This window comes from Drosophila virilis, unplaced genomic scaffold (genome assembly GCF_030788295.1).
Source record: "Drosophila virilis strain 15010-1051.87 unplaced genomic scaffold, Dvir_AGI_RSII-ME tig00001590, whole genome shotgun sequence".
NCBI lineage: Eukaryota > Metazoa > Arthropoda > Insecta > Diptera > Drosophilidae > Drosophila > Drosophila virilis.
In genome coordinates, this window is record NW_027212847.1 from 717,311 (window position 1) to 743,478 (window position 26,168).

Consider the following 26,168-nt stretch of genomic DNA (forward strand, 5'->3'; position numbering starts at 1 on the left):
TACATTTTGTGTCTACTTCTGGTACTCATGTCTAGTCTATATATTGTTTGGTTAGTGGTTCTGAGATACTTGCGTGCATACATAAGGACGAACAGACAGACGACGGACAGACAGACGGATATGGCTAGATCGACTTGGCTGCAGATGCTGATCAAGAATCTAGAAACTTTTTGGGGTCGGAGATGCTTCCTTCTGCCTGTTACATACATTTGCATTTTGCACAAATACAATATACCCATTTTACCCATTTTCAATGGGTTCAGTGTATAAAATTTATACAACAGGAGCTAATTCAATTAGAAAATAAACAAAATAAAACGACAAAAACCATTTAAAAAATAAAATAATAACTAATTAAACTAACAGGCGCAGCTGACAATCTTATGAAAAATTAAAAAAAATACACAATGAATAAAAAAAACACTTATCAGAAACATTGACTTAAAGGAAAAGGATATTGATTTCGGAACTTAAAACTTTAATGCTATCTGTTATACTCAAAAAGATTTGAATTTTTTACCCAGCATTAGTAAGTTGCAAAGATTTACAAAACATTCCCATCACGGTCTTGATGGGAGTAGCCCAAATCAAGATTCTATTAAATAATAAGTCGTGCTTACTTTTTATTTAATATGTAAGAAAATAAGAAAAAAGAAATACCCAGTAGAGCACATTAACAATATTCGTAACAATCCCAATGAAAATACCAAAACTTTTTACCGTAACGCAGCGCTTTACACACAACAACTTTCTGAAAAAGGTTACCGTATAAGATGTGCCAAGCCATACCGAGTCACTCGCGCTCATCGATGACGGCATCATCATCATCAATGTAGATACCGCCATGATCATAATCATTGATAATAAGAAAAAAATAGTGACCTCGCCGGCTTGGTCATAGATTCTCAGGGGCACTTTCATCACTGACCCTAGCTACCGAATATACCATACAGGGTATATATGATTCGGTTTCACACGCCAAGCCGCCGAGAAACGGTGGCGGTAGTACAGCATTGTGACACTATGTTGCAATGCTGATCCAGCACTTTAACAGAATGTTGGTTGCGACAGTTGTCGTGCAATTTGAACTGCTACATCGGCAATACATGTTGCTAGATTTTAAGTAAGCCATTGTATTCATTTAGCTTAACTGAAGCTTGAATAATAAATAGATATTCAGTTCAGTTTGGAACATTCAAAGAAAACGTTGCAGTGTTTTATAACAAATAAATATATATATATTACCTTATCGCTTTGACGATACTGGTAAATATATATATATTACCTTATCGCTTTGACGATACTGGTAACTCCCCAGGTCAGCACAATCAACATCGACACTGCTACACTTAACGTCTGTAGCGAGCGGTCTTTTATAAAACTGCAGGTGGCCCTAGTCGGGAGTTCCCGACTAGGAAATACCAAGACCATATGCAGTTCGTTTGCTTCAACAGGAATACAAAATATTATAATGTTAAACAAGAAGGATGTTCTACTTGGGAGCTCCCGACTAGGGGATACCCTGAACTCTCCTCTTTCAACATCAAATGCATATATATATTTTATTTTAGAAGCTATATGTCAAGTTTGGTGACTCTAGCTCTTATTATTTACGATTCTTATCGATTGCTTGGAAACGGAGTAAGTTATCGATTATCGGAAACAAACTCGATCTGCGCAGGCACTAGGAGCACCTACATCTAATTTCAAGTCTCAACCTCTTATAGGTTCTGAGATCCTTCCGTTCATACGGACGGACGGACGGATGGACGGACGGACGGATGGACGGACGGACGGATGGACGGACAGACAGACGGACATAGCTAGATCGACTCGGCTATTGATGCTGATCAAGAATATATACCTAATGGGTGCGGAGATACTTTCTTCTGCCTGTTACATACATTTTGATTTTTCACAAATACAATATACCCTTATACCAAAGACAATATAAACACTAAGATGAGTAACGCCCATACATTTGAATGCGACGCAAAATTTCTAGCCTGGCCTTTGAGGCTTCGTCCGGCATGCCTGCCGACTGGTTGTTCGTTCTCCAAAGACCAGACGAACGAATGCCGGAGTCGCGGCTTGCTGATGCTGACACGAGCTACGAAGTTAGTCGCCAGCCTGCCTTCAGCAAAGCTGGTCGATGCTTCTTTGCGTCGCTACGTTTTCGAAGTACATTAAGCGAAAAAGTTTAGAACTTACGATCGACGCAAAATGCTTGTGCTTTATCCATGAAATGCATTCTTTATTTAAATGATATATTACCATAGATACTGACGATTAATTTTACAGGAAGATTTAAGAATTAAATAATATTTACACAAGGCGCAAGGCGCATAAATTGATTTCACTATTGTTTTTGGACAGAGAAAAGTTCTTGTCTCAGCCAATGGCGTGCAAGCACCTTTGGTTGTATGCGTGAATTACACATGCATAAGAACTTTAAAGTATGTATGTGTTGTTATTCACTGCTCTGGCTTTAGCTGAAAAAAAATTAATTTTTTTTTTTTCTAGCCCAGATCATGAACTATCCTCAATTTGTGTTGATAGATAAATGCATTTTGTGTACTGAGAAAATATGTATTTCTAAGTCGATGCAAATATTTACATAATTTCTTTAAATTAAATTAATATTATTTTTATTCTCTAATTAAGAATTAAAAGAGTGCTAAAAAATATAATTACATAATTATTTGATTCACTTAACTTTTGATTCAATATTTAGTTAGATATTTTATTAATTCAATTTAGATTATTGCGCTTGGGATAGGGGGTAGGTCGTGAAAAACTAAGAAAATTGTTTCTTTGCCAGCCAGAGACTTTGCCAGAGCAGTGGATAACAACCCATTCAAATATGCTCTTATGTATGTATATTCACACGCATACAAACATAATTGCTTGCACGGCCCTCATAGAGCCGAAGCTGAGAGCACATTCTATTTTTAGCTTTTTCGTTCTCTCGGCTGTGAGAGCGCAATGCTACAGATTTCATTTACGTTCTCAATTTTCAAAAAATCAAGCTGCATCGTAGCATTTTGTTGTATGGCGTTACTCATCTTAGTGTTTATATTGTCCTTGGTTATACCCATTTTTAATGGGTTCAGGGTATAAAAAATTGGTCCCTCAATAGGACTAAAACCCGTAACAGACCGCACAAGCCACAGTCTCCACTTGACGGTGACACCAATAATTAATTTTCTTCCAAAAAGAATGACATTGAACAAAATAAATGAAGAAATTTCGTTATTGGCAAACTTATTACTAAGTTATTGGCGCAGCCTGACAGCGTTAAATTTTTGTTAAAGACCTTGGAACTACTGAAAAGATTGTATAATACCACTTATCAAGGTAATTTACGTAATGGTGCAATGAGCTTGAGGCTAAGATAATAATTATAGCTAATAAGTTCGAATTAGTAGGGAATTTAGATTGTTCCGAATTGTACACAAAAGCAAAAAATACCACTGCTAAAAATTTAATTCACAAGAAGCTACCTAATAGACTCCCTATGTCACTTGCAAAATATAATATTTCGACTATTTCCAACCTAAAATAAGTAGCACAAATGAAGGGCCAGCAATGTTATCAAGTATAGACGAAAAACTAAACCTCAATTTATCCAACAGTTTCTTGCAGAATCGGAAAACACTGAATTTGAAGCGTTCATCCCAAATCTCAACCACGGACGAAGCCTGGTTATGGGTGTCTCCTAGCAAACTCTGCACACCGCTTCCGCGGCAATCGCAAAAGGCAAAGGATATGTTATTGGCAAAGTCCTGCTCATACTTCAACTCTTTCTTGCTGATATTTACCATATGCTCTTTGAAGCTTTCAACTTCCCGAAAATGCCGAAACATATCATCCAGCCAAACGTCTAACTGACCAGCATCACTATCAAAGTGAGGCAAGCAGCCAACTACGAGCTACTACCCTGTCTTTCAAAACTAGCTGATCCTTCAGTAGAGATGATTGTGTCTCCGAGACCTGTGACACTTGCCGATATCTGGTTTTTCTTATATAAAGCCCCTGTGCAAAATGGGATGAGACTAGGTACAACTGAAAACCTGAGTCTTATAAAGCCCTACATATTGCCACTACAGTGGCCAAAACCAGAACACCAGACTGAAAACCTTATACAGCAAGGGAGTTAGTGGAATGAGCGTGAGTCAAAGGGGCGGTGTTCGAAGCGGACGATATATGTGATGGTGTCGACACTTTAATTTCTAGTGAAATAGTAAAATGCAGCAGAGTATGATGATGTTCTCCAAAACTAGGGCAATGACTACAATGACTGCAAGAACGAGTTTGATGCCTCTTCTTTAGGAAATTATAACAAAGAGCCAGTTTTTTAACTTCCTAATTTAGGATGGATGAAGACAAATTTCCAATCAAAGTCCCCATTTGCTGTAAGTCTGGGTGTTCAAGTTTTGAAGCAGCGCATGAACTCCAAACTTCCCTAGGTCTGCAATGCAAGCATATGCGAAATGACTTAGCTGACTCCCAATCTATACTCTTGATCCCAAGTATCTCATTCATGTGTGTCTGGAAAACGAACAGTTTATTACTAAATCATTTATTTAAAATATCCAGAACCACAAGATAATTGGCCCTGGAAAGCTCTAATGATTGGACCGAATCCAATGCTGGGCCAGGCAAACACTAGCGGAGATACTGCAGTAATGAAATCCTAATATTCTCTATTCGAAAACATAGGTATATGAACACGGGAAAGCGCATTCTGTTTGCCACGATCGTGAGCTTCGATCATGAGTATCAGCTCGTTTAAATTATCGCGTAATTTGCTGCCAACCTCATACAAATTCGGCTCTTCTAGAAATAAAGCGCGGCATTCATTCAATTAGTAAAATAAACGCATTCAATTAGTAAAGTCGACGGCACAAGAGGTATATATTTTCTCCTCAGATAAATCCCTTTCAATATCCTCGGCTCGTTCACACAATGCAGCCCCTTTTAGTTATTTTATTAAATAGCTTTTATTCATTTATTATTTATTAAATAGCTTTTAGGGTCGCTGATACCTTTGCATGTCTTAGGTATGTATCGCTTGGTTTGTAACAATATAAAAACTTGATTTTGATTTGTTCCGTTATGTTGTTTAGTTGACATATTTTTGATTAAACGATTAAACTATCAGGTAGTTGAACCGGGGAGGTGGCCGCGTCGCCCCCGGGTGGGAATCGTTGAGGGGATCTTTAGATCTTTGTAAAAAACGCGGTTGCGCATGTAGCATGGCGCTTTTGCCATCCGGCGGAGTCTTGCTTTGAATAGATTGAATGGCGTATGTATCTCGAGAGTATAGCCAGATGGGTACCACAGTTTGTAAGTAAACTAGCCGCTTACTTGCAAGAAAAAGTTTGTTACGGGGGTTGAGGGATTCAATTTAAGTGCTTATCAAGGGTAACGTCCAAGTATTTTTATCTGGGATTAGCTTTAGTCCGTTTACCCTCAGCGCTGGCGGTGCTCCTATTCCTCTTATGAAGCACTCAGTTATGCTTTTGGCAGGGCATAGTTTAACGTTCTAGTGTCGAGCCCCGGTGCTAAGAAGGTCCAGACGCGCATCATCTGCAGCAACAACTGTGGACCTGGTGCTAACCATTGCGCAGACGCCGTCGGCATATGAGGCCATTAGAAATGTGCGCGAAGGCAGTCAGAGTAGAATAAGCATATATGCGTAGAAGAGAAAATAATACTGGCAATAGTATACTATCTTGAGGGACGCCAGCTTGGATGTGATGGATGGGCGACTGCTCTGCCCTTACTTTCACCCTGAAAGAACGACCCTCCAAGTAGAATCGGATTAGGGTGATGTAGAGTGATAACAGCCCGCACTTCAGTTTTGCAAGCAGCCCTAGGTGCCAGATTCGGTCGAAGGCCGCATACACAGAAACATTTTTTGTCAAATGCCTCCAGAACGCGGTTGACGACCCCGTGTAACAGTTCCGTGGTCCCGTTCCCTGCGCGAAAGCCAAATTGGTGGTCTGAAATAAGGCGCCATGACTCTTCAATGGCCATTAGTCTTGCTGCACCTAGTCTTTCTCAGACCTTAGATAGTGCAGGCAGGTGACTAATCGGCCGATATGACTCGGGGTCGTCCTCCGGCCTTCCTGGCTTGTGAATTATGGTCACCATGGAAATTTTTCACGCTTTCAAAAAGTACTTCACCCTCATTAGAACGTTGAAGATTAAAACCAGCAAAGGGACGGAAGTCGCTGATAGCACTTTTAATGTACGACTGCACACTAAGTCGTACCCTGGGGCCTTGTTTGGCTTCAGGCATTGGAGCAGTCTTCCACCTCATCTTTGGTAAATTAAGTTGACTCTGTTTCTGAGAATACAACGGCTCTAAACGTGGACAGCGAAGGTTGCAGCCTGCTCTGTGTTCGAATAGCACCAAGCGCCGTCGGGTTGACGTTTTTTGCCGCGTTTCGCCTTTTACAGCGAGAACTCCGCGTTATGTTGGGACGGCATGTTCGTCAACATGTTGTCAAAATGTCTTGCCCGTTGAAAGTTCGTCTGCGATTCTGCGTGCAAGATACCCCTGCGGATAAGAATTACGACGCCACCCCAGCGTCGTTGAGCGGGGTGATTCGCTGGGTAGGAGGAGTACCCAGGAATGCGGGGAGCGCTTAAGAGTGCGATGTCTACCTAGTTGAGTTGCATGTAGAGCTACAACTCAAGGATTTTGGTTGGAACGGCGCCCAAATTCCAGCACAGAGCCCTGAGCGTGTTTTGAGAGAAGCGCGCTAAGGAATACGAGTTCGTGCTATTAAAAAAAATCTGCATCGAAGTATTTAGAGTTTCGTTTGCTTCAAAAAATCGATCATGGATGGATAGTTTTAGGTGTGGTTTGCTGCTGATGAACAAGCTGTGTTGGGGCGATGAACTGTCCAACAGTGGGCCATTAGTCTTGTAGGGGTCTTTGCCACCGACTTGGCCTGCTGTAGGTGTGCAGGTTAGGCCAGAGGGCCCACTCACTGCCCCTGTAGTTGGCTGGGTGGCCCAGGTCGCAGTTGGCACAGATCGTTCGTTGTTCTGCAAATTTGATGTGATGTGCGTCTGTCAGCAGTATTTAGCTGAGTGGCCAAAAGGCTGCCATCGGCTGAACTAAATTAGTTAGTTATTGCTTTTTGTGGTGGTCCTCGATAAAGCATCTCTGCCCAGCAAGATAGCGAATGTTACGAATTCGGTCCTTGTTGCTATCAAGGGCTAAGTTAACGAAGAACAGGTGAAATGGCTTGTTAGAGCCTTAAAATATTTGCGGATCTTGGCGTGAGATGTTGACTCCTGCAGTCCTTTTATAACTATTTGGTACGGCTGCGCCTCTTTGAGCTGATACGTGTAAAAAACGATGTTAGCAGTTTTGAGGAGTTTTTGAACTGCTCTGAATGTGTCTACGTCTTGGGCATATAACCGGGTTATACCACCTACCGAAGTTATTGGTTCGAGAAGTTGCTAATCCTCTGGAGAGAAATTGGAGGAGGTTTGGGCTTCGCTAGTTGTGGCCGCCTCCTGTTCTGAATCGCTGGGTGCGGGCAAATTGTTCTCCACGCGAGAACGAGTCTGCGTAGGTGACGGAGATTTTTTCCATATTTCCGCTATTCTGTTGGTTGTTGCTGTCGAGAACGACGGGGAGGAAGTAGCGTTTTTTGTTTTATTACTCTTGCCATTGGGCTGAGCAATGGGAAAAAGTTCCTTCGCAACTTTGCGTTTGAGCAGCATGCAGCCTCCTTGCGCTTAAAAAAACGGACCTTGTTTGCCTGCATATTATTTGTGTTTCGGCCTTGCATGATTTGTTGTTCACAAACGCTAAACCAGAACACCAAACTAACTAAAGAACATTAAGCGTATGCAAAGCACACAGTGAGCGCGACGAATTGTTCGACTGCTTAAGTGCAAGCGTATGTCTAAGCTGAGCCGGCGAATGACCGCACAAAAGGGAGAGCGCGAAAGTCAACTAGGCGAATTTTCGGGTGGAAACTCAATAGCAATCTCCAAAAAAATTAATTTGAGATGTGTCTAACACGTGTTGCAAAATGCAGACCGCTTCGATGGAAAATGTGTGTAATTTTTGTTTTTTGCGGGGAAGCTCTAATATGTCCGAAAGGCGTATCGAATATATTCACATCAAGTATCACTTATTTTGCTATCGTTCCAATCAAAACAGCGCAATCAAACTATATTCTAAATATCTGTTCTCATGATCGTCTTGTTCAAATAGATACACAGTCATGACGATATCGACTCAACCATATATATCTTATATTGAGAGATGAGTCTCCTTGTGCGTGTTTTAAATATATTCCGCATTTTTTAAATTTACATTTTTCAAATATTTCACTGTATATAAATGGTTTCTTTTTTTTATTATTCTAATACAAGCAGTCTTTTTTTAACTACGTTTCCCACTCGGTAAATATTTTTCTTTTAACTGTATTTTTACTACATAATTTTAAAACAATTAATACGAATACTAATTTTCCCAAATACTCTGACAACAGTTAACTACATGTTGTGGAGAGGAAGATTTATGTTTCATGAAAAAGCCTTGTACTTGGGCTGGACTAACTGCACGAGATGAAGCGATAAGTTTTTGAGCAAATTCTACAGATTTTAAGGTTTCATTTTCACCAAAAAAGTTTTTAAACATTTCTTCAAGTTGATATTGGCTGCAATATCCTATATATTCTTTCAAATCTATTCGACCAGGTCGAATTAATGCGGGATCCAAACGATCTATATAATTAGTCGTCATAAAAACGATGCGCGCTTCGGTAGATGCAACGCCATCTAGGCAGTTTAGCAATCCACTAAATGTTATCCTGTTTAAACCATCATACGCAGATTTTTGTTGTAAAGTAGACTCTCGAGAGACAAAGGCAGCATCAATGTCTTCAAGTAATATTATTGTTTGTTCTGGAGCTACATTTAAAAGATGATTTAATCTATCATCAGTAAGCCCCCTTTCCGATAAATTAAGCAAACAGATTCCATATTCTAACTCTCCCGCCAAGGCAGTAATAAAACTTGATTTACCACATCCTGGTGGTCCATATAACAAGTAGCCCCTACGGTAAGGAATTCCACGATTTGTATACCACAATGAATTTGAAATAAAATCATTGCAATCAGCAATTATTTTTTCGGATATCCCAAGGTCTAACACAACTGAAGTCGTAGGTCTACGTCTTCGAGGATGCCCAAATGGTCTCCATTCAGAGCCCATAGCTGTATACATGAGTGTTTTTCCTTCTGTTGCCTCTAATGCTAGTTGACGCGCTTCTTCTAGGATATCAAAATATATTTGCTTATTGTTACCAAACGCTGTCAATGTTACGGATTCCCAAGGAACACCCATTTGTATATCTAATGTCTGCTGTTCTCTCGTCCTCTCAACTTGAATCCAATTATTTTTGTACCGAAAAACGTGTTTTCCAATACTAGGAATAAAATGGTAGCTTGTTTTAACCTGGCCATTGTCGTTTTGTAAAAACGATGTTTCTACACTTAAATGCTGAGTTTTTTTAGCTCCCTTAACGGTTATCCATTTTAATAGCCATTGATACGACTTATCTCTACATGGTACTTCTAATGTTATCATTAAATGTCGTCGAAATAAAATTGAGGCTCCTTGTAGACCTTTTCTAAGAATTGCTGCGCTGGCACCAACTCCAAATAAACCAAAACCCGCTCCAAAGTATGGATTTGTCGAAAGATTTGACAGCAACTCCGTCCAGGTCATCTTATCTTAAATGACAAAAGAAAATAATTTATATTACACATAAACAGCAAGACTTAATTGAATTAAAATATACATTCATATGTTGGCTTTGAACAGGAGCTAAAATTAAATTGTGGAAAACAAAGATTCGCTTGAAATTGTTCTATAGAAATACCTATCCTTGAACCAACAAAAATGACGACTCAACAATATTGTAGCTTTCTCAGATGATGATTGAGGAATCGTTGTTTGTCAAGTTTCGCATTTGTTCACGTTTTAGCCCTTAGTTTATCGGTTTTAGATCTTTGATCAAGATGTTGAGAAAAAATCTCCTTATTCAAATATAAATGAATGTCTATATTTAAAAAATAATTATTTTTAGTTAATATTGTAATTTATTGTATTAAGTTTCATTAGTTGGGATATATTCACATGTGAATAAAAATTTGGGATAGCTCATGGTCAGCGCTAGAAAACTAACAACACTTATTTCTTTGACAGCAAAAGCGAGTGCCGTGAATTACAACACATTTATTCATATTTTCATATACGCATACGCAATTCACATGCAAAGATATGTGCTTGCACGCTATTGACTGAGGCAAGAACTTCTTTCCAGCATACAGTGTACACGTGGCCTATTTTCTAAAGATAGGTTTTTCAGGTTTTTTTTAGCTCGCTTGTCTAAATGCGACAATTTATGAATAGGTCTTAAAGCTTGCTTACAGTAGCTGAATGAGGCAGTACAACAACGCCCTTGATTCGTCCAGCTGGATTTGTTTTCGCAAGATTGTGCTGAATATCCATTATATATTCGCTTAAAAAGTTTACTTTGATATGGTTTTGTCTGGATTCTGCTGAAAAGCAATGGTGAGCGGCATGTGGTCGGTGAATACGGTTCTGCGTTTATGTTCTTCGTGGCTGCCATGTGTAAAGGGCTTACTCATTGACTATTGTTTGGACTACAAATGGCCTACATAAACGTGTAATAAAGTTTCCGCTTAGCTATTGCTAATTTTGCAAAGGTTACCCGACTCGCTTTTGATACCAAGGGCCGGACCTTTGTGGAGATGGTCGAAGAAGTAACACGAAGTGGTTTCTGCTTACTGGAGAAACAGTGTGTAATTGTTCTAACGTCACGTTGTGCCCCTTGTATACGGCTTTTTAAACCTATCCGTAAGAAGTTTTCTGTACGACGGCCAGTAGAACATATTCGTGTAGGAAACCAGTTCCTATAATTGGTTTCGCAAAATCAGCGATGATAAGATGCTGCGTATATATTCTGTGCTGAGAGCGCCGATCTCTAGCAGGTAAAATAGAGAAACAATCCCCTTTATCCGATTTGCATAGCAACTGACTAAGTTGCGAATAATCGACGATTAGTAACCCCTACTTTGTCCGCCATCCCGGCCAGAGAAGCTTTTAGTTTTCCTCATAGCTGTATACCGATTGAACTTTTCTCCATTCCGTGCGTAACTTCTCGATTCAGGCATAAAGTTTGGAGTTGTTGAAGTCGTTTTACAATGCGCATACCGTTCAGTGGCGCTGAGCTTTCGATATTTTGTCGGCTTGCAGAGAGCCGAGTCGCCGTCAACAATCAATACAATCAAAATGCTTTATACTTCGTCGGAAATCGCCCGACTGCACTTGGTGGAGCTGGTAGAATTTGAGCTCATCGGAATCGGTGTACTCTGTGCTGTCAATAGATACACCAAACACGGCGAATTGTGGCTCTATGTGAAGTATAAGACCGGGTGGTCCTTGAAAAATGATGGCGGCTTGACGCATACCCGAAAAATTGTATAATTAGCCTGAGGTTGCGAAGTAATATTTCCTTTCTTATTTATTACTTGTCAATTTTATTTTTTACAATTAAATGATTACACAAATCTGACATCTATTTTGAACGAGTCGCGTGGAGAACTGAGGTCTGCCTATGAGACTGCCACAAGTACAATAATATCATTATTAACAAAGTCACCACCCAATGAATAAGTCCAGATAGCCTAATATTTCAATGAGTGGAAATTTATTGTTTGACAATCACCATTTATTTATTCAACTACTTTTGTTTTATCAGTAACCCAAGCTAGATTACTTTTGCGGTTACATATATTGGAAAACCACATTACAAATGGGTTTAAATTTATAACCCTGAACGTTATTGTGTAAATTTATGTAATACGCAGAAGAAATCATCTCCGACCCCTTAAAGTACATATTGTTGATCACCATCAATAGGCCTGTCGACCTAGCTAAGTCGGACTGTCTGTTCGTCCGTCCGTATGTCAATGTTAAAAAGATATTTGAAAACACGCCTTAAAAATGTTTATCGATTCCTGCCAACGGATTTTAACTAGGAAGGTCCACCAAATTGTTAAACCCCCGGGATTTTTCTAAAAGTATGAAAAACCTCTAAAATGAATTTTAAAAAACTTATATTTGAAAATAAGCAAGAGTACTCTAATCTTTTGCCAATAAAATATGCATCCCGTTCTACAAGCTAGTTTGCTGGTTTACGCTAGTAGCATTAAAAAAAAAAACAGGTAAGCATTACTTGGCGACTCTACTCAAGAATCACACAATCTAAGAAATAATAAAATAAAATAAATAAATAAACTGCACCACTTGCTATGCCTCTACTCAACAGCTACACCAATAATTCAATATAGTTGAGAAAAAAACAAAATTAAAATAGCAGCACAAAAAACAATCGTAGTTGCAATGCTGTTATTAGAATTCGAAGTTGACGCGAATGAATGTGTGTGTCTACATGTATACAGAAATTAATAGAATTTGAAATATTCTGCAGTATATCTTATCTTACTATAGAATATTTGTGTATTCTCAAAAAGTCTATTGCATTAAAATTGTGGCTTAAATTGGTGGGAAATTAGGTTGGGTTATCAACTTGATTTATAACTATGAGGTAGTAGCGTTGAGGTCGCAATAGATAAAAATTAAATATACTTGATATATGTATAATTTTCTAAAAGCAACATATCATGTTTGAATATCGATATCGATTCTTATCGATTGCTTGAAAACGGAGTAAGTCATCGAACATCGGATACAAACACGATCTGCGCAGACACTAGGCTCTCTAGCTCTTATAGATTCTGATATCCTTGCGTTCTTACATACGGATAGACAAATAGATGAACATGGCCATATCGACTCGGCTATGGATTTTGATCAAGAATATATGTACTTTATGGGGATGCTTCCTTCTGCCTGTGACATACATTTGCACATAAAAATTATACCCTTTTTAAGCATGTACCGAAGTCGATCTCACAACTCTTGGAAAATAAAATCCTTGCTATATTGTGCTGTAGCTATCGATCTTTCCTGTGACAGCTATATTAGTGTGGTGCGATGTTAATGACATTTTGCATATACATACATTCATACAATTATGAGGATCATACTGAATGTCATAAATGCCGAGATGGGTCAAGATGTCTTGATAAAAAAAAATATGTATGTCGGTTGTATGACATAATAGCCCGATGTTGATTAGATTGTGCATATATATGAGGAGCATAGTGAAACTAATAAATCAATCAAGATATCCCGACAAACAAAAAATCCTGTCTACAAGAGCCTCATTTTCGGCTGAGCTATAGAATTATATATAGAATATAATATCCCCTACAAGGGTATAAAAACTGAACCTTATACACACAGCACGGTATTTAATACAATCAGAATTACAATTTTCTATTTGTGTGTATGGATTTGAGTTTATGTATACACATGTACACAATTCTTGTGCTTTGCGTATGTAGCCATATAGCTTGTTAATATTGCCACATATTTTCTTGAATAACTTCTGTGGCTCTTAAACAACATTACTAACATTTTCAGAAGACCTTCCCGTGCAATAAAATATTCTCTAAAGGACAACGGTAAAAAATTGGGGCTTGATAAAGTGGATAGTTCAACTTGACTTATTTATTTGATTAATAGCTAAGGGTAGAGTCGGGGGTGTCGTTACCTATTAAATTTAAGTTGCCTAATTTGTATATACATATATTATAGAAACTATACATCTAATTTGGTGACTAGATCTTCGATTAGAGATTTTCTAAAAAACCGGCTTGAGATATCGATCTGTATAGACCGCTTCGACTATTCACAGAAGCTTAACTCTTCCAGTCACGTACGTTGACACAATACAATAATACCATTTTTACCGATTTTAGATGCTTGCAATGATTAAAAGATTTGCTTTAAGATTTGGTGAAATTCGATGTGTACTTATATGACCGCCTCTTTAGGAATGCATACAGTAACTGTGAATATGTACACATATGTACATCAACATATTTTCTGGGCTTTCATTCATTACCAATTACCTCTAAATATCAAAAACTTTTACTGTTAGTTCAATAATTTATACTTGATTAAGTAATAATAGTAGTGATGGTCGATATTAATTTAAACCCTATTCAAGGATCGAGTATTTAGAAGTAACTAGTTACTGCTTTTCCACATTATAAGGTAACAGTGACTAAATCCAACGTATAAAATGAGCCGATTGTGGAAGATCTACTTTTTGATGGTTATTAATGCAAAACCCTCTAAAACATATATTTATTATATACCTTACTCAAAGCATGACCATTTGACATATCGTTTATATTGATATTGTATTATTTTTGTATAGAATTCAGCACTGTATAACCGATCCTTACTCAGGCCTTTTATACGTGCCTCAAATTTGAGAATCGCTATAGCAATTAATTGATAGGAATTTAAAATAAACACAAAATTTTCTGCTTATTCCTCTGTCGATTACGTGGCTTGTTAACAGAACCACAAGCTTACTTTATCAACCTAAGTGTTTTTAATTGATCTTGATGATATTCGGACGAGCACCTATTGTGCTGTACCTCTTATACACGTATAGTCACATAAATCACATGATCACAAAAATAAGGACTTAAATTAGTTTTTTGATCTGTATATAATCTTCTAACAGGCTCATGTAAAACCTGGAGTTTTAAGAATTCACTTCTTATCGATATTTTATAACCTTTATGACAAAACGGCTTCTAAGAAAATTTATTGATTGCAAAGAAAAATACAGCTTAATTCCACAAGCACCCAGTTTAAAAAAGTCACCAGAACACTCAAGGTACAAAAATAACAATAAAACGGTTTCTTACATTTATATAGATATATAAAGACATAACCAAGGCCATTTAAAACAGTAAAATGAGTAACGCCATGAAACCAAATGTTCTTAGCTTCGTCTTAATGAGTGCTGTGTGATAAATTATATATGTAAATGTTTGAACGTACATGCATAAAATCATATTTTTATGTGTTGTTCCACACTGCAGTGGCTGTTCAATGTGCCTAACCCCTAAAAGGGGATATAGAACGTGTACAGGTGTCGTCGATTTGAGAGCCTACATATTAAATAACATGTCTGCAGCTATAAAATAGTCCGAAAATTATCATAATGGTATACCTGCATTAACTACGGTGTTCCAATTCTGCGTTCCAAAATGTATGCTTATGTATTATAAAAGTTTGATAAAGTACCTTTTCTATATGTTCTTATCGATAATTTTATTAGGAAATTCAAGTAACCCAGCACTAATACAATTTGATTGTCATCATTGAATATACTGAATTGAATTGACTTATTGTCGGCTAAATCATAATGGTATAAATTGCAATTTTTATTTTAATATTATAAAACATGTTTATAATTTCAGTTTCGGAATCAATATGATAGTGATGTTACAGTTTGGAGTCCTCAGGGTCGCTTACATCAGGTTGAATACGCTGTAGCCGCCGTTAAACTCGGAACTGCAACTGTTGGCTTAAAAAATCGTGACTATGCCGTTCTTGTAGCGCTTTCAAAGCCACCATCTGAGTTGTCGGCTTCCCAACGTAAATTAATTCCAATTGATGATCATTTAGGCATATCAATTGCGGGCATTACAGCTGATGCGCGGGTGTTAAGCAAATACCTGCGATCTGAGTGTTTAAGCTACAAACATTCTTATGAATCTGCGTTTCCTGTTTCTCGATTAATTACCAATTTGGGCAACAAAATGCAAACGACAACTCAACGCTACGACCGTCGACCATATGGAGTGGGTTTACTTATTGCCGGATATGATGAAAAGGGACCGCATATTTATCAAGTAGAACCTTCTGCAAACTTTTTTAATTGTGTGGCTATGACTATTGGATCTCGATCTCAAAGTGCACGCACTTATTTGGAGCGCAATCTGTCAGATTTCATTAACTGTTCCAAAGACGAAATAATTTGTCATGGCATTCATGCCATTCGTAGTTCATTACCAAATGATGAACTATTAAGCAAAGATGAAGGCGCATCTCAATTGGTAAAATATATTTTTATTAAACTAAGATCACTTACATTTATAAATAACTTTTTTTGTACAGAATATTACTATTGCAATTGTTGGCAAAGATCAACCATTCAAGATACTTAATGAGGAAGAAAATATTTTTTATCTAAACATGGCTAAAAAGAGAGGTGCATCAAATATAATATCAAAACCTGAGGGAGATGATGATGACAACTCTTCACCTGGCGATGAACCTGAGCCGTCAACTCGACGGGATCCACTAGTCGCAGTTGCTACAATGGAAAACCAATAATATAATCGAAATACTTTTTAAATTATAACTTCCAATAAAGAAGGCAAGTGCCTGGATGACTGGGCAGATTGTGTTTTGGTAAAGAAACAAGCGATCTGGTCGCCCTACATATAATAAATACGATCTGCGCATATGTAAAGTATACACATATGTAGATATCGTTCATAGACTTAACCGGGTTATCCATATTATAGGTTTCAGGAATCTTTTTCCCATTCTTCAAGAATAGCGCAGTTTTCAATTCGTCGCGAGATTTCGTACTTCGTTTGGGCATTTTTTTCTTTAAAAATGACCAAACTTTTTCAATTAGATTTATGTCTGGACTCTGTCCAATACTTTTTTACAATTGTATAACAACCACACCTTCACCATATTAGTCTCATGCTTAATATGCTCATTAACTTGGTAAAACTTGAAATTTGGTCTGCTGCCATCGTAAAACCCAATAATATGAGCGCTACTTACAACGCCTCTGCTTGATATGCAGCCCCATATCATTACGGAAAGTTTTTCAAACTTTACCGCCGATAATATGTTTAAGGGCTTCCGCCAGACTTTGGATCATTATCCATCATTATAAAAAAGCATAATTTTAGTTTCGTCACAGAATATGACGTCATTCCAATACCCTGCTGGTTTCTCCAAGTGCATTCGCGCGAATGTAAGCCGCTTTTCAATATTATTATTTGAAAGGAGAGGCTTCTTACGTGCAACGCGCGATGTATAGGCATTGGAATTTTGACACCACTTTCATAATCAAGATCCCGTGAAATGTTTCTGATAGATATTTGCGAATTTTTTCCAATTTTCTCAATATTTTCCGCTCGTCTCGATTGAGACCTTAGTGTCAAGTCTATTTTCATTTTTTTCTTGGTCCAAGTTGTTATATGTCCATGGTTTGTCTGGACAACACAAACATAGCGGACAACTCCATTACAGTTTTTCCGATTTGGTGGTTATAATAAGCCGGCCGGGCAATATCAAAAGATGTTCTCGTCCCTGGGCTTCTTGCTTGTTCACATAGTTTAACAAACGCTCAAAATTCCATCAGTAAATGCAGAATTTATAGGCAAAGTAATAGCCTTTCTCCACTCACTTAAGACGTCACATTTTCAAATTTCACTTATTGGTGTTACATCGGTTGTCCGTAACTAGTAAAAAGCTGATCTAGTTGCTTTAAGCACCGCAAAGTTGTTTCTTCCAAAAAAAAATATAAATACTCTTTTCGACATTTCGCCATGTTTAAATGTTAAAAACTGTGGTAGTTGAACTATTTTAAATGCCTTATTTAAAGTTGCCGCTTGTCGTAGTAAATATATCATCTGTTTATGGTTGTGGTACTTTCACATTGTTTACAACATCGATACAAGAAACTCGATTAATCATCGTAAAAAACACGAAATGTTCGTGCCGAATTTGCACATGATAATTTGTTTTCTCATGGAAAACATATAGGCCGAATTTTTCACATTTTACAAAACTTACACATTTCAAAAATTTGTAATCAATTTGGTCAGTGGGCAGAGACTATAAAAGGAAAAATATAAAAACGAATTTTTACGGGATCGCATCAAAAGCGAATTACAAAATCGATTACAGTGGTTGTTAAAACAATTTCTGGACACCCTTAAAAATAATTACATGTTATTTATTATTTTTTTTTGTCAAAATTATGTGGAGCAATATGTATTATTTCTAACTAGTTCTAAGAAAAATAAATCGATAAAGAATGCTGTTTTAAGTGCATATTTAATGAAAAATATGTATTTTTCGCTCTGTCAAAATTTCCTGACATACTTTATATATATATCAAACTTGCAACGTTTTCACGCGTCCAATAAAAATTAAAATAATCTTGTTTTAATATGTTTAAAGTTATGCCCACTCAATACTGTAAAAAATTGCAATACTACATTAAAACAGTGGCTCAGTTCACGTAGTAACTAGTGTTTTTTTTTTTACCAAATTTTCACAATTAGCTAGGTGCGAGTGGCGGGTCCATTATCTCTGAATTAGGTCGTTTAAAGAATACTGAAACCGTAATTTTCCAACCCATAGGCTTACCCTTATTATAAGTTGAAATTGAAAAACAAATGAATGTAGACGATAATATAATATACATTTGTTCATTAAAATTTATTTGGGTTCGTGCTTTAAATGATTAACAACATTAAAAAAAGTAACTTGTTACGAAACTGATTGTTTCTCGGTGAGCCGCGCCGGCTAGATCATCGGTTTCTCTGGGTGTAGTCCCGTCCTTGGCCCGCAGTCGCCACAATCGATAACAACAAAACTACACGTCTGTAGCAAAAAAGAGTTACACAGCACTATGCAACATAAAACACAAATCGATAACACCAAACCATCGGAACATCAAACAGATGAACAACATAAACAGCTGTGACGATAAGTAAATGTAAACAACATAGGTGAGATGTTAATGTAATTTAAAAAAGAAAGAAAACACTATTAATCCACTTTACTCTTCCAGATCGGGTCGCGGTTCTGGACACAGCGTACCCGCCCTACCATAGGACGATAACCTACTCGTCTCCTACATTTTGGCCATTAGATGGCCTGCACAGCCTGTACCGGCTGATACGCCCACTTTCCCCATCATAGAAAATTTAGCCGGACATTTCTCTCTTCAGGTACGGTATATAATTGCTTGCATTTTTTATCGCCATTAACATTTAAGCTTATTTCTTATTCCCCTCGAGGATATCTCCAAGCTGCTTTTTATAAATTCGTACACGCGACCATTTCGGGCATTTTAAACAGGTCCATACGATAAATTGGTATTTTCTTATATTTAGAACAATTGATTTTACAGGCAAACGGACACTTCTCTAAACTTTCCTTCTGCAGGGGCTTATGACGTGTTGCATCATTTCATATTCATGACAATTTATATTATTCTTTAAAATTTTAAAATCAGTACAGAATGCTTTGTTTTACAAAATTTATACGGAACAGGAGACGAAAATAAGGTCTAAAATTATTGCCAGTCAACAAAAGAAAGAAAAACAAGGGGAGACATATGTGTTTCCAACGAAAGGCGTTATGCTCGTCAAAAGCGCTTGTAATACCTTGCCTGCCTAAAGAGCTCTCTGGGTGGGCAAGGGCGTAAGGTAAGGTGTCTTCTGCACCTGAGGTGATTAACATATATATATATATTTATATTATATATATATATATATACGTATAAGTGGGAATCACTCTTGCAAGTTAACCAAAATCAAAAATTTTAATTTTTATGTTTACTTGGCAGACGCAATAATCTTTTAACCATTTCCTTCCCTTTTCGCACTTTCGAAAATTTACTTAATTGCGACTAGTCGTGAGTATATTATGTATTTAATTTACAAACAAAAACTAGAGTTAACAATTTAAAAAAAAAATCTGTTCTCTTTCAGGGAGCCTCAAATATGGGTCTGCTTCGGCCTCTGCCTTTTACTCAGGCGAGGGAAGGACGACGTGGAACGGAATTACTCAGTGATGAAGGGAGCGTGGTCTCGCCTATGGCCAATTCTTCGTCGTTGGAGTCCCGTCCGTGATGGCTCGTCTCGCCGTCGTGATGGTTACGCCGACGCTTGGCCGTGCTTGGAAAATCTGGCCTGCGAATATCTGGGTTGATCTGCCCAGAGTCCTCCGGCGCTGGATTCATGCGTTGTGTGGCACCAAATGGCTGCTGCTGCTCTAATGGAGTATCCCTTTTCTTATTGTTTTAAACGCCGCACGACAGTGTATTATTGGTTCGTGTATTATTGTTCTTGTGTACTATTGCTTTATGCAACACGTTAGCACTTAAGGAATTATCTTTGCAATTAAATAATAAAGAGAGCCCGTCGTGAATAAATATATATACTTTGATCTTTGCGAGCGCATGCTTTCCGGCCGGCATAGAAAAAAAATATCAAACTCCAAATTTTTCTTCGGCTCGAATGACGGCCAAGGGCATCTTCAAGGGGATGCCGTGGATCGCAAGCCTGGAGTTGCCACTCCTTCATAATTTAAGCGCCAGTGTGCCCAGCTTCACCCCGATACTCTGCCCCTAGGAAAAACGATGTCGGCATGGCCGATAATAAAGAACGCAACCAATTTTAGTCAATATCGATGTCGCCGGTATGTCAAATGCAACATCACCACGCAGATAATTGTATACGCGAACTCGACCGTTACGATGAATCTATGTGCGCATCTCCTATCCAGTTTACCAGCCGGCCAAATAGAAGAACCAACGGAGGCCACACCCACGACCCTGATCTACACCCGTATATCCTTCGCATGGAACACTCCTAAGGCCTTCCCTTTCAAGTCTTCCAGCAGGTACGAGCTGTTGCCTACACGACGCACTACTCTGGTCTTAAGGAACTTTCTTGCAAACTTGGCGTTGAAAGCCTTCCCAAAATCGCTCAGCATAAAATTGCGTCGGTAAATTTATTGGCCGGTGTCACGGTGTGTATGGCATTGCGTATGGATTCTCTATTTCCGGCCGTAGGGGTCCCACTCGCGGTGATCTTGCTCTAGATACGCCCGGGTGGCCGACAACACGGTACGATTAAGTCGCTCGCTCGCATTGCTCTGTGGTGCGTAGACTGTGGTGCGCATATGCGAGATGTCGAAAGCTGAGCTCATGTTTTGGAATATATTGGATATGAACTGTCGTCCGTTGTCAGAGTGGATGACCTCGGGTACTCCAAACTTATAAAAAACCTCGCTGACCAAAAACTCCACCACGTTAAGAGCCGTAGCCTCTCGCTTGGCTTTTAAGAAAGTGCATTTTGAAAAATTGGTGCGTGCTCTTGCTTCGAAATTGGGTACTTTCCCAGAAAGTCAATGATTAGTTTTTGGAATGGTCAGTCGATCACTACCTCTTCTCCTAGACCCACTTGCATGCGAAAGTTCGGTGCCTTGACTTCCTTGCATGTCACACACTGTCTCAATCTATATATCTTACCTGACTAACCACGTCGGACCAGTAAAGCCGCCTGTAAAGTCTTGAGCGTTTTTACGACACCACATGACCAGCCGTCTCATCTACATGAGCCCGCGCTATTAATCCGGCTGTCAACGAGCTTGGCACCCACAACTTCCACCCGGTGCCTTTTAGCTCGTCTTTCAAGTGTACGAACCCCAAACGCTTGAAAAGTAAATTCCCTTCAACCTGCAAATGCGGAAGTTTTTCCTGATTCGAACGTACTTGTTCGAGCAAGGCCTTATATTCCGCGCAGTCAAACTCGGTGGTCTCAAGTTCGGAGAGGCTTTTCGTAACCTTTCCCACGGATTCGATTCTGCGCGATGGTGTCGGTGTCGGCTACTACGTTCTCACTGCCTTTACGGTGCTCGATGGTAAAGCCGTAGCCTTGCAGCTGCAATGACCAACGTGCTAGTCTCCCTTTTAGGTCCTTCGTGGACATCAGCCATTTTAGGCTGGCGTGGTCCGTGATGCATGTGAACGGCATCCCTTCTATATAGGGTATGGCCAGTATTGACGCTAAGCACTTTTTTTCAGTGACGGAATAATTCGGTTGGTGTTTGTTCAACTTGGCTGAAATGAAGGCTATGGGTCGTTCCTGATCTTCAGTGTCTTTTTGAAATAACACCGCTCCCACACCAAACGCATCGGACTGCACGAAGAAGGGCTTGGAAAATCCGCGTGCACAAGTACTGTGGCTGTGGTCAGGGCGGTCTTCAATTATTCAACGGCTCGTGTTGCCTCGCCACTCAATACGAACTTTCCGCTATCCTCCATGGGCTATTGCACTCTTCTATAACCTTCGAACGCAACATTTTGTCAATTTCGTCATGACGATAATGGGTAGGGTCTAATTTTGAACGGTTGGGCACCTTCCACTAAATAGTGTGCTGCTCTAAGTCTGTCGTTCCTAATCCGCTTCTACTAATTTTCTCCCGGTGTCTAGCAACCCGTTCATTTCGGCGAACAGGCGTGGTTCTGGGGTATCCTCCCGATTCACAGCTTCGGTGACCTGGTGTCTCGTTATCTTGCGTCTGCGGAAGCGCGCCCGAGCCTTGAGCACTCTTCTGGTGGCCAATGTAATCCCCTTTAGCTGCCGCTCACCAAATATCCTATTCCGGGTTGACATGTATGCCCGGGCACGTTCTTCATATGGTAAACCTCTTAATGGTTTTCCTTCATTATTATACCCTGAACCCATTAAAAATGGGTATAAGGGTATACTGTATTTGTGCAAAATCCAAATGTATGTAACAGGTAGAAGGAAGCATCTCCGACCCCATAAAGTATATATATTCTTGATCAGCAACTATAGCCGAGGTGATCTAGCCATGTCCGTCTGTCTGTCCGTCCGTCCGTATGTATGAACGCAAGGATCTCAGAACCTATAAAAGCTAGAGACTTGAAACTAGAATTGAATTAGATGTAGATGCTCCTAGTTCCCGCGCAGATCAAATTTGTTTCCGATAATCGATAACTTACTCCGTTTCCAAGCAATCGATAAAAATCGATGTCGATATCCTGTTTTTTGGGCAATTTTGATAAATAATAAGAGCTAGAGTCACCAAACTTGACATATAGCTTCTAAAATAAAATATATATATGCATTTGGATGTTGGAAGAAGAGGGTTCAGGGTATCCCCTAGTCGGGAGCTCCCGACTAGAACCTATTGCTTGTTATCCCTCTATTTATCCTTATCCTGGTCCATATGGTCCAATTTCTTCTCCTTTACAACTGTTATTGGTTTTGATAGGTGTTCTTGTTTGTTTTTCCGCGGTCGCCGTCCCTAAACACTTCTGTCCCGCCTTCAGCGCGCTCCTTCTGGGGTTTCTTAGACAATTTTCACATTGTGCACAGAATGTGTCCGGCTTTTTGTATCTGTAGCAGAATATCTTCCGCTCCTTAGATAGGCAGTCTCTTAAGACATGGTCAAATTGCCTACAGTTCCAGCACACTAGCCGAGATGATATATTGCCTCGCACGAGGCTCTCTCCAGTTGTCTAGGCGATGATTCCGCACGATGTGGTGGTACATCGTGCTCCGTCTGATATCCCGTGAGCTTGTGTAAAAGTGCGTGCCGCAGTTGCAACCAGCTATCGACCGTAGAGTGCCGCACGTGCATCCAGTACCACTCGCGGACACGGCCGGTCAGTAGCAGGTGAAAACCGCGCAGGACCTCCTTCCAAGGGCATTGATATTGCCTCTGCAGGAACGAACTTGACGTTCAACCGCTCGAGCTTCAGGTACGCTGCTTTCGCACGTTAGCATACGCTTCCTCTGGCATCAAATCATCGGCTCTCCGGTCCACCACTCGAAAATGGCGATTATTCGGATTCAGCTAGTTTCTTGCATGAGCATCGGCGACATATACAATACAGACAGATCCTAGCACAGGCTAACTTATCTACGCAATGCACAGTGGACAACATTAAAGCGTTCGTCAAATGCTTAGTTCGTCAGTTTAACTGGCGAGCGGCAACGGCAGAACGTTACCTATTTATATTTCTGTCGCACTTCTGGACAACCACATGACATGCTGTGTGACGATTGCGGCGCAGGATCGAATCTATATCGTCCTGGGTCACCTGGCTCCGAAGCTCGTTTAACTACGGCCAGCATACACCACATGTAAACTAAGAGTGCGACAAAACAAATAGTGAACCCTACCTTAATATCACATTTCATCACAGGATATTTTGTCATAGCGGCTACCAACAGGCGATTGATGAACGGTCGCGAACGTTTCGCCAACATGTGAACGTGACTTACCTCCATCAACTTTTACAAGAAAAACATATCATGCTTATGGATATTCTGATAATCTCTACCTCCGTTGTGATTCTTGGATTCCACGACTCGACGCGCGATTATGGGCCACCAATTCGTGCCACATAAGACTTCAGCGATCAGGATACTAAGGCCAAGGGAGTCCTTTTCTCTGTTTTACACAACACTATGCAAAACGAACCACAAATCGATAACACCAAGCCGTCGAACCTTCTAACAGATGAATAACATAAACAGCTGTGACGATAAGTAAATATAAACAACATAGGTGAGATGTTAATGTAATTTAAAAAAGAAAGAAAACACTATTAATCCATTTTACTCTTCCAGATCGGGTCCCGGTTCCGAACACAGCGTACCCGCCCTACCATGAGACGATAACCTACTCGTCTCCTACATTTTGGCCATTAGATGGCCTGCATCAGCCTGTGCCGGCTGTTACGCCCACTTTCCCCATCATAGAAAATTTAGCCGGACATTTCTCTCTTCAGGTACGGTATATAATTGTTTGCATTTTGTATCGCTATTAACATTTAAGCTTATTTCTTATTCCCCTCAAAGATATCTCCAAGCTGCTTTTTTATAAATTCGTACACGCGAACATTTCGGGCATTTTAAACAGGTCCATACGATAAATTGGTATTTTCTTATATTTAGAACAATTGATTTTACAGGCAAACGGACACTTCTCTAAACTCTCCTTCTACAGGGGCTTATGACATGTTGCATCATTTCATATTCATGACAATTTATATTAATCTTTAAAATTTTAAAATCAGTTCAGAAGAACAGGAGACGAAAACACGGTCAAAAATGATTGCCAGTTAAAAAAAGGAGAAAAACAAGGGGAGACATATGTGTTTTCAACGAAAGGCGTTATGTTCGTCAAAAGCGCTTATATTACCTCCCTACCTAAAGAGCTCTCTGGGTGGGGGCGGTAAGGGCGTAAGGTAAGTCGAACAAAGTCAAGCTCCCCTCTTCTACATACAACATCAAAGGTGCCGAAATTCGGTTCACGCATACATTTAAATAGGGTTAGCATTGCTGCCCAACTGCACAGCTGCATTTCTTTGGATGAACGGCTCGAATGACGGCCAAGGGCATCTTCAAGGGCATGTGATCCACTCCCTTTTTTTATCTTTGGGAGCGAATCGGGCAGCCAATAGCAATCGCCAATTTTGGCGCCGTGGATCGCAAGTCCGGAGTTGCCACTCCACCATAATTTAAGCGCCGTTGTGTGGCCGGTTTCACCTCGATACTCTGCCCCTAGGACAAAAGATATCGGCGTGGCTGATAATAAAGAACGCAACCAATTTCAGGCAATATCGATGTCGTCGGTATGTCAAATGCAACAAACACGATATTTAACCGATTGCTTACGATGGCATCGAGCTTCCGATCTTTTCCAATTTATGAAATGCTTATTATTTGCACGCCTTTTGAATATTTAAAATTGAACCTTTTGTGTCAGTGACTTAACGGATATTTGGTGTGTAATTAAAATGCACTGTTTGGTGTAAAAGTCGTAGAAAACAAACATAATGAAATTTTCACTATAGTGGCCTTATGTGATGAAGGTGCACGTTAGGACGTAGGTTCGGGAATTTCCACCCACATGTGTGTGAAATCACGATTGCTTGAAACTTTTTTGTTCACCATCCGATAGGCGTCAGACTCATTTACTTTATTCAAATTCAACTCCGTATAACGGAGGGAAGAGAATGCATGTGTTTGACTAACGACAGGGTAGAGACGTAGTCCACCCTAGCATCTAACAAATGTCTTGTTACTTGTTGGCCCTAGTGAAATTGAGATTTGCCCCGGCCAGTATCTTCTTTACAGCTTAAACTATTCAGCAGTAGTTTTCAGTGTCCGTTTTGTTGTTTCCTCGCTTGTTTTTTGGTGTGTTTGCTATGTGTAACATATTTTATGTCCTTTGTTCTAGTGCTGTTCTTGTTGTAAAATTGTTTTCGCATCGAAATTTGGTGTTTGGCTGCAGTTGG

General features: G+C 39.4%; 2 protein-coding genes and 1 long non-coding RNA gene across 11 annotated transcripts; 2 read left to right on the plus strand and 1 right to left on the minus strand.

The window, feature by feature from the left end:
* Positions 1 to 8,300: 8,300 nt before the first annotated feature.
* On the minus strand, positions 8,301 to 14,231 carry Bcs1 (Bcs1 chaperone). 2 transcript variants are annotated; one of them, XM_015168323.3, is made up of 2 exons: positions 13,948 to 14,066; positions 8,301 to 9,774 (listed from the first exon to the last, which is right to left on the minus strand). In XM_015168323.3, exon 2 carries the CDS (start codon positions 9,767 to 9,769, stop codon positions 8,501 to 8,503), a length of 1,269 nt encoding a protein of 422 aa, XP_015023809.1. In that variant the 5' UTR covers positions 9,770 to 9,774; positions 13,948 to 14,066; the 3' UTR covers positions 8,301 to 8,500. The 2 variants fall into 2 exon arrangements, with proteins under 2 accessions (XP_015023809.1, XP_015023810.1); XM_015168324.3 differs by lacking the exon at positions 13,948 to 14,066 and adding an exon at positions 14,110 to 14,231 and having other exon boundaries at positions 8,303 to 9,774.
* Positions 14,232 to 15,278: 1,047 nt separating this feature from the next.
* Prosalpha6 (Proteasome alpha6 subunit) lies at positions 15,279 to 16,463 on the plus strand. The gene is made up of 3 exons (XM_002060072.4): positions 15,279 to 15,428; positions 15,481 to 16,119; positions 16,181 to 16,463. The coding sequence occupies exons 1-3, from the start codon at positions 15,426 to 15,428 to the stop codon at positions 16,397 to 16,399; spliced, it is 861 nt and encodes a 286-aa protein (XP_002060108.1). The 5' UTR covers positions 15,279 to 15,425; the 3' UTR covers positions 16,400 to 16,463.
* Positions 16,464 to 17,828: 1,365 nt separating this feature from the next.
* On the plus strand, positions 17,829 to 20,267 carry LOC116649971 (uncharacterized). 8 transcript variants are annotated; one of them, XR_004302942.2, is made up of 6 exons: positions 17,829 to 18,828; positions 18,891 to 19,050; positions 19,120 to 19,197; positions 19,268 to 19,530; positions 19,671 to 19,739; positions 19,816 to 20,267. It is a non-coding gene; the product is annotated as an uncharacterized lncRNA (long non-coding RNA). The 8 variants fall into 8 exon arrangements; XR_004302941.2 differs by having other exon boundaries at positions 17,830 to 18,828; positions 19,120 to 19,180; positions 19,233 to 19,530; XR_011417298.1 differs by having other exon boundaries at positions 17,832 to 18,828; positions 19,120 to 19,180; positions 19,376 to 19,530; positions 19,816 to 20,266.
* Positions 20,268 to 26,168: the final 5,901 nt, after the last annotated feature.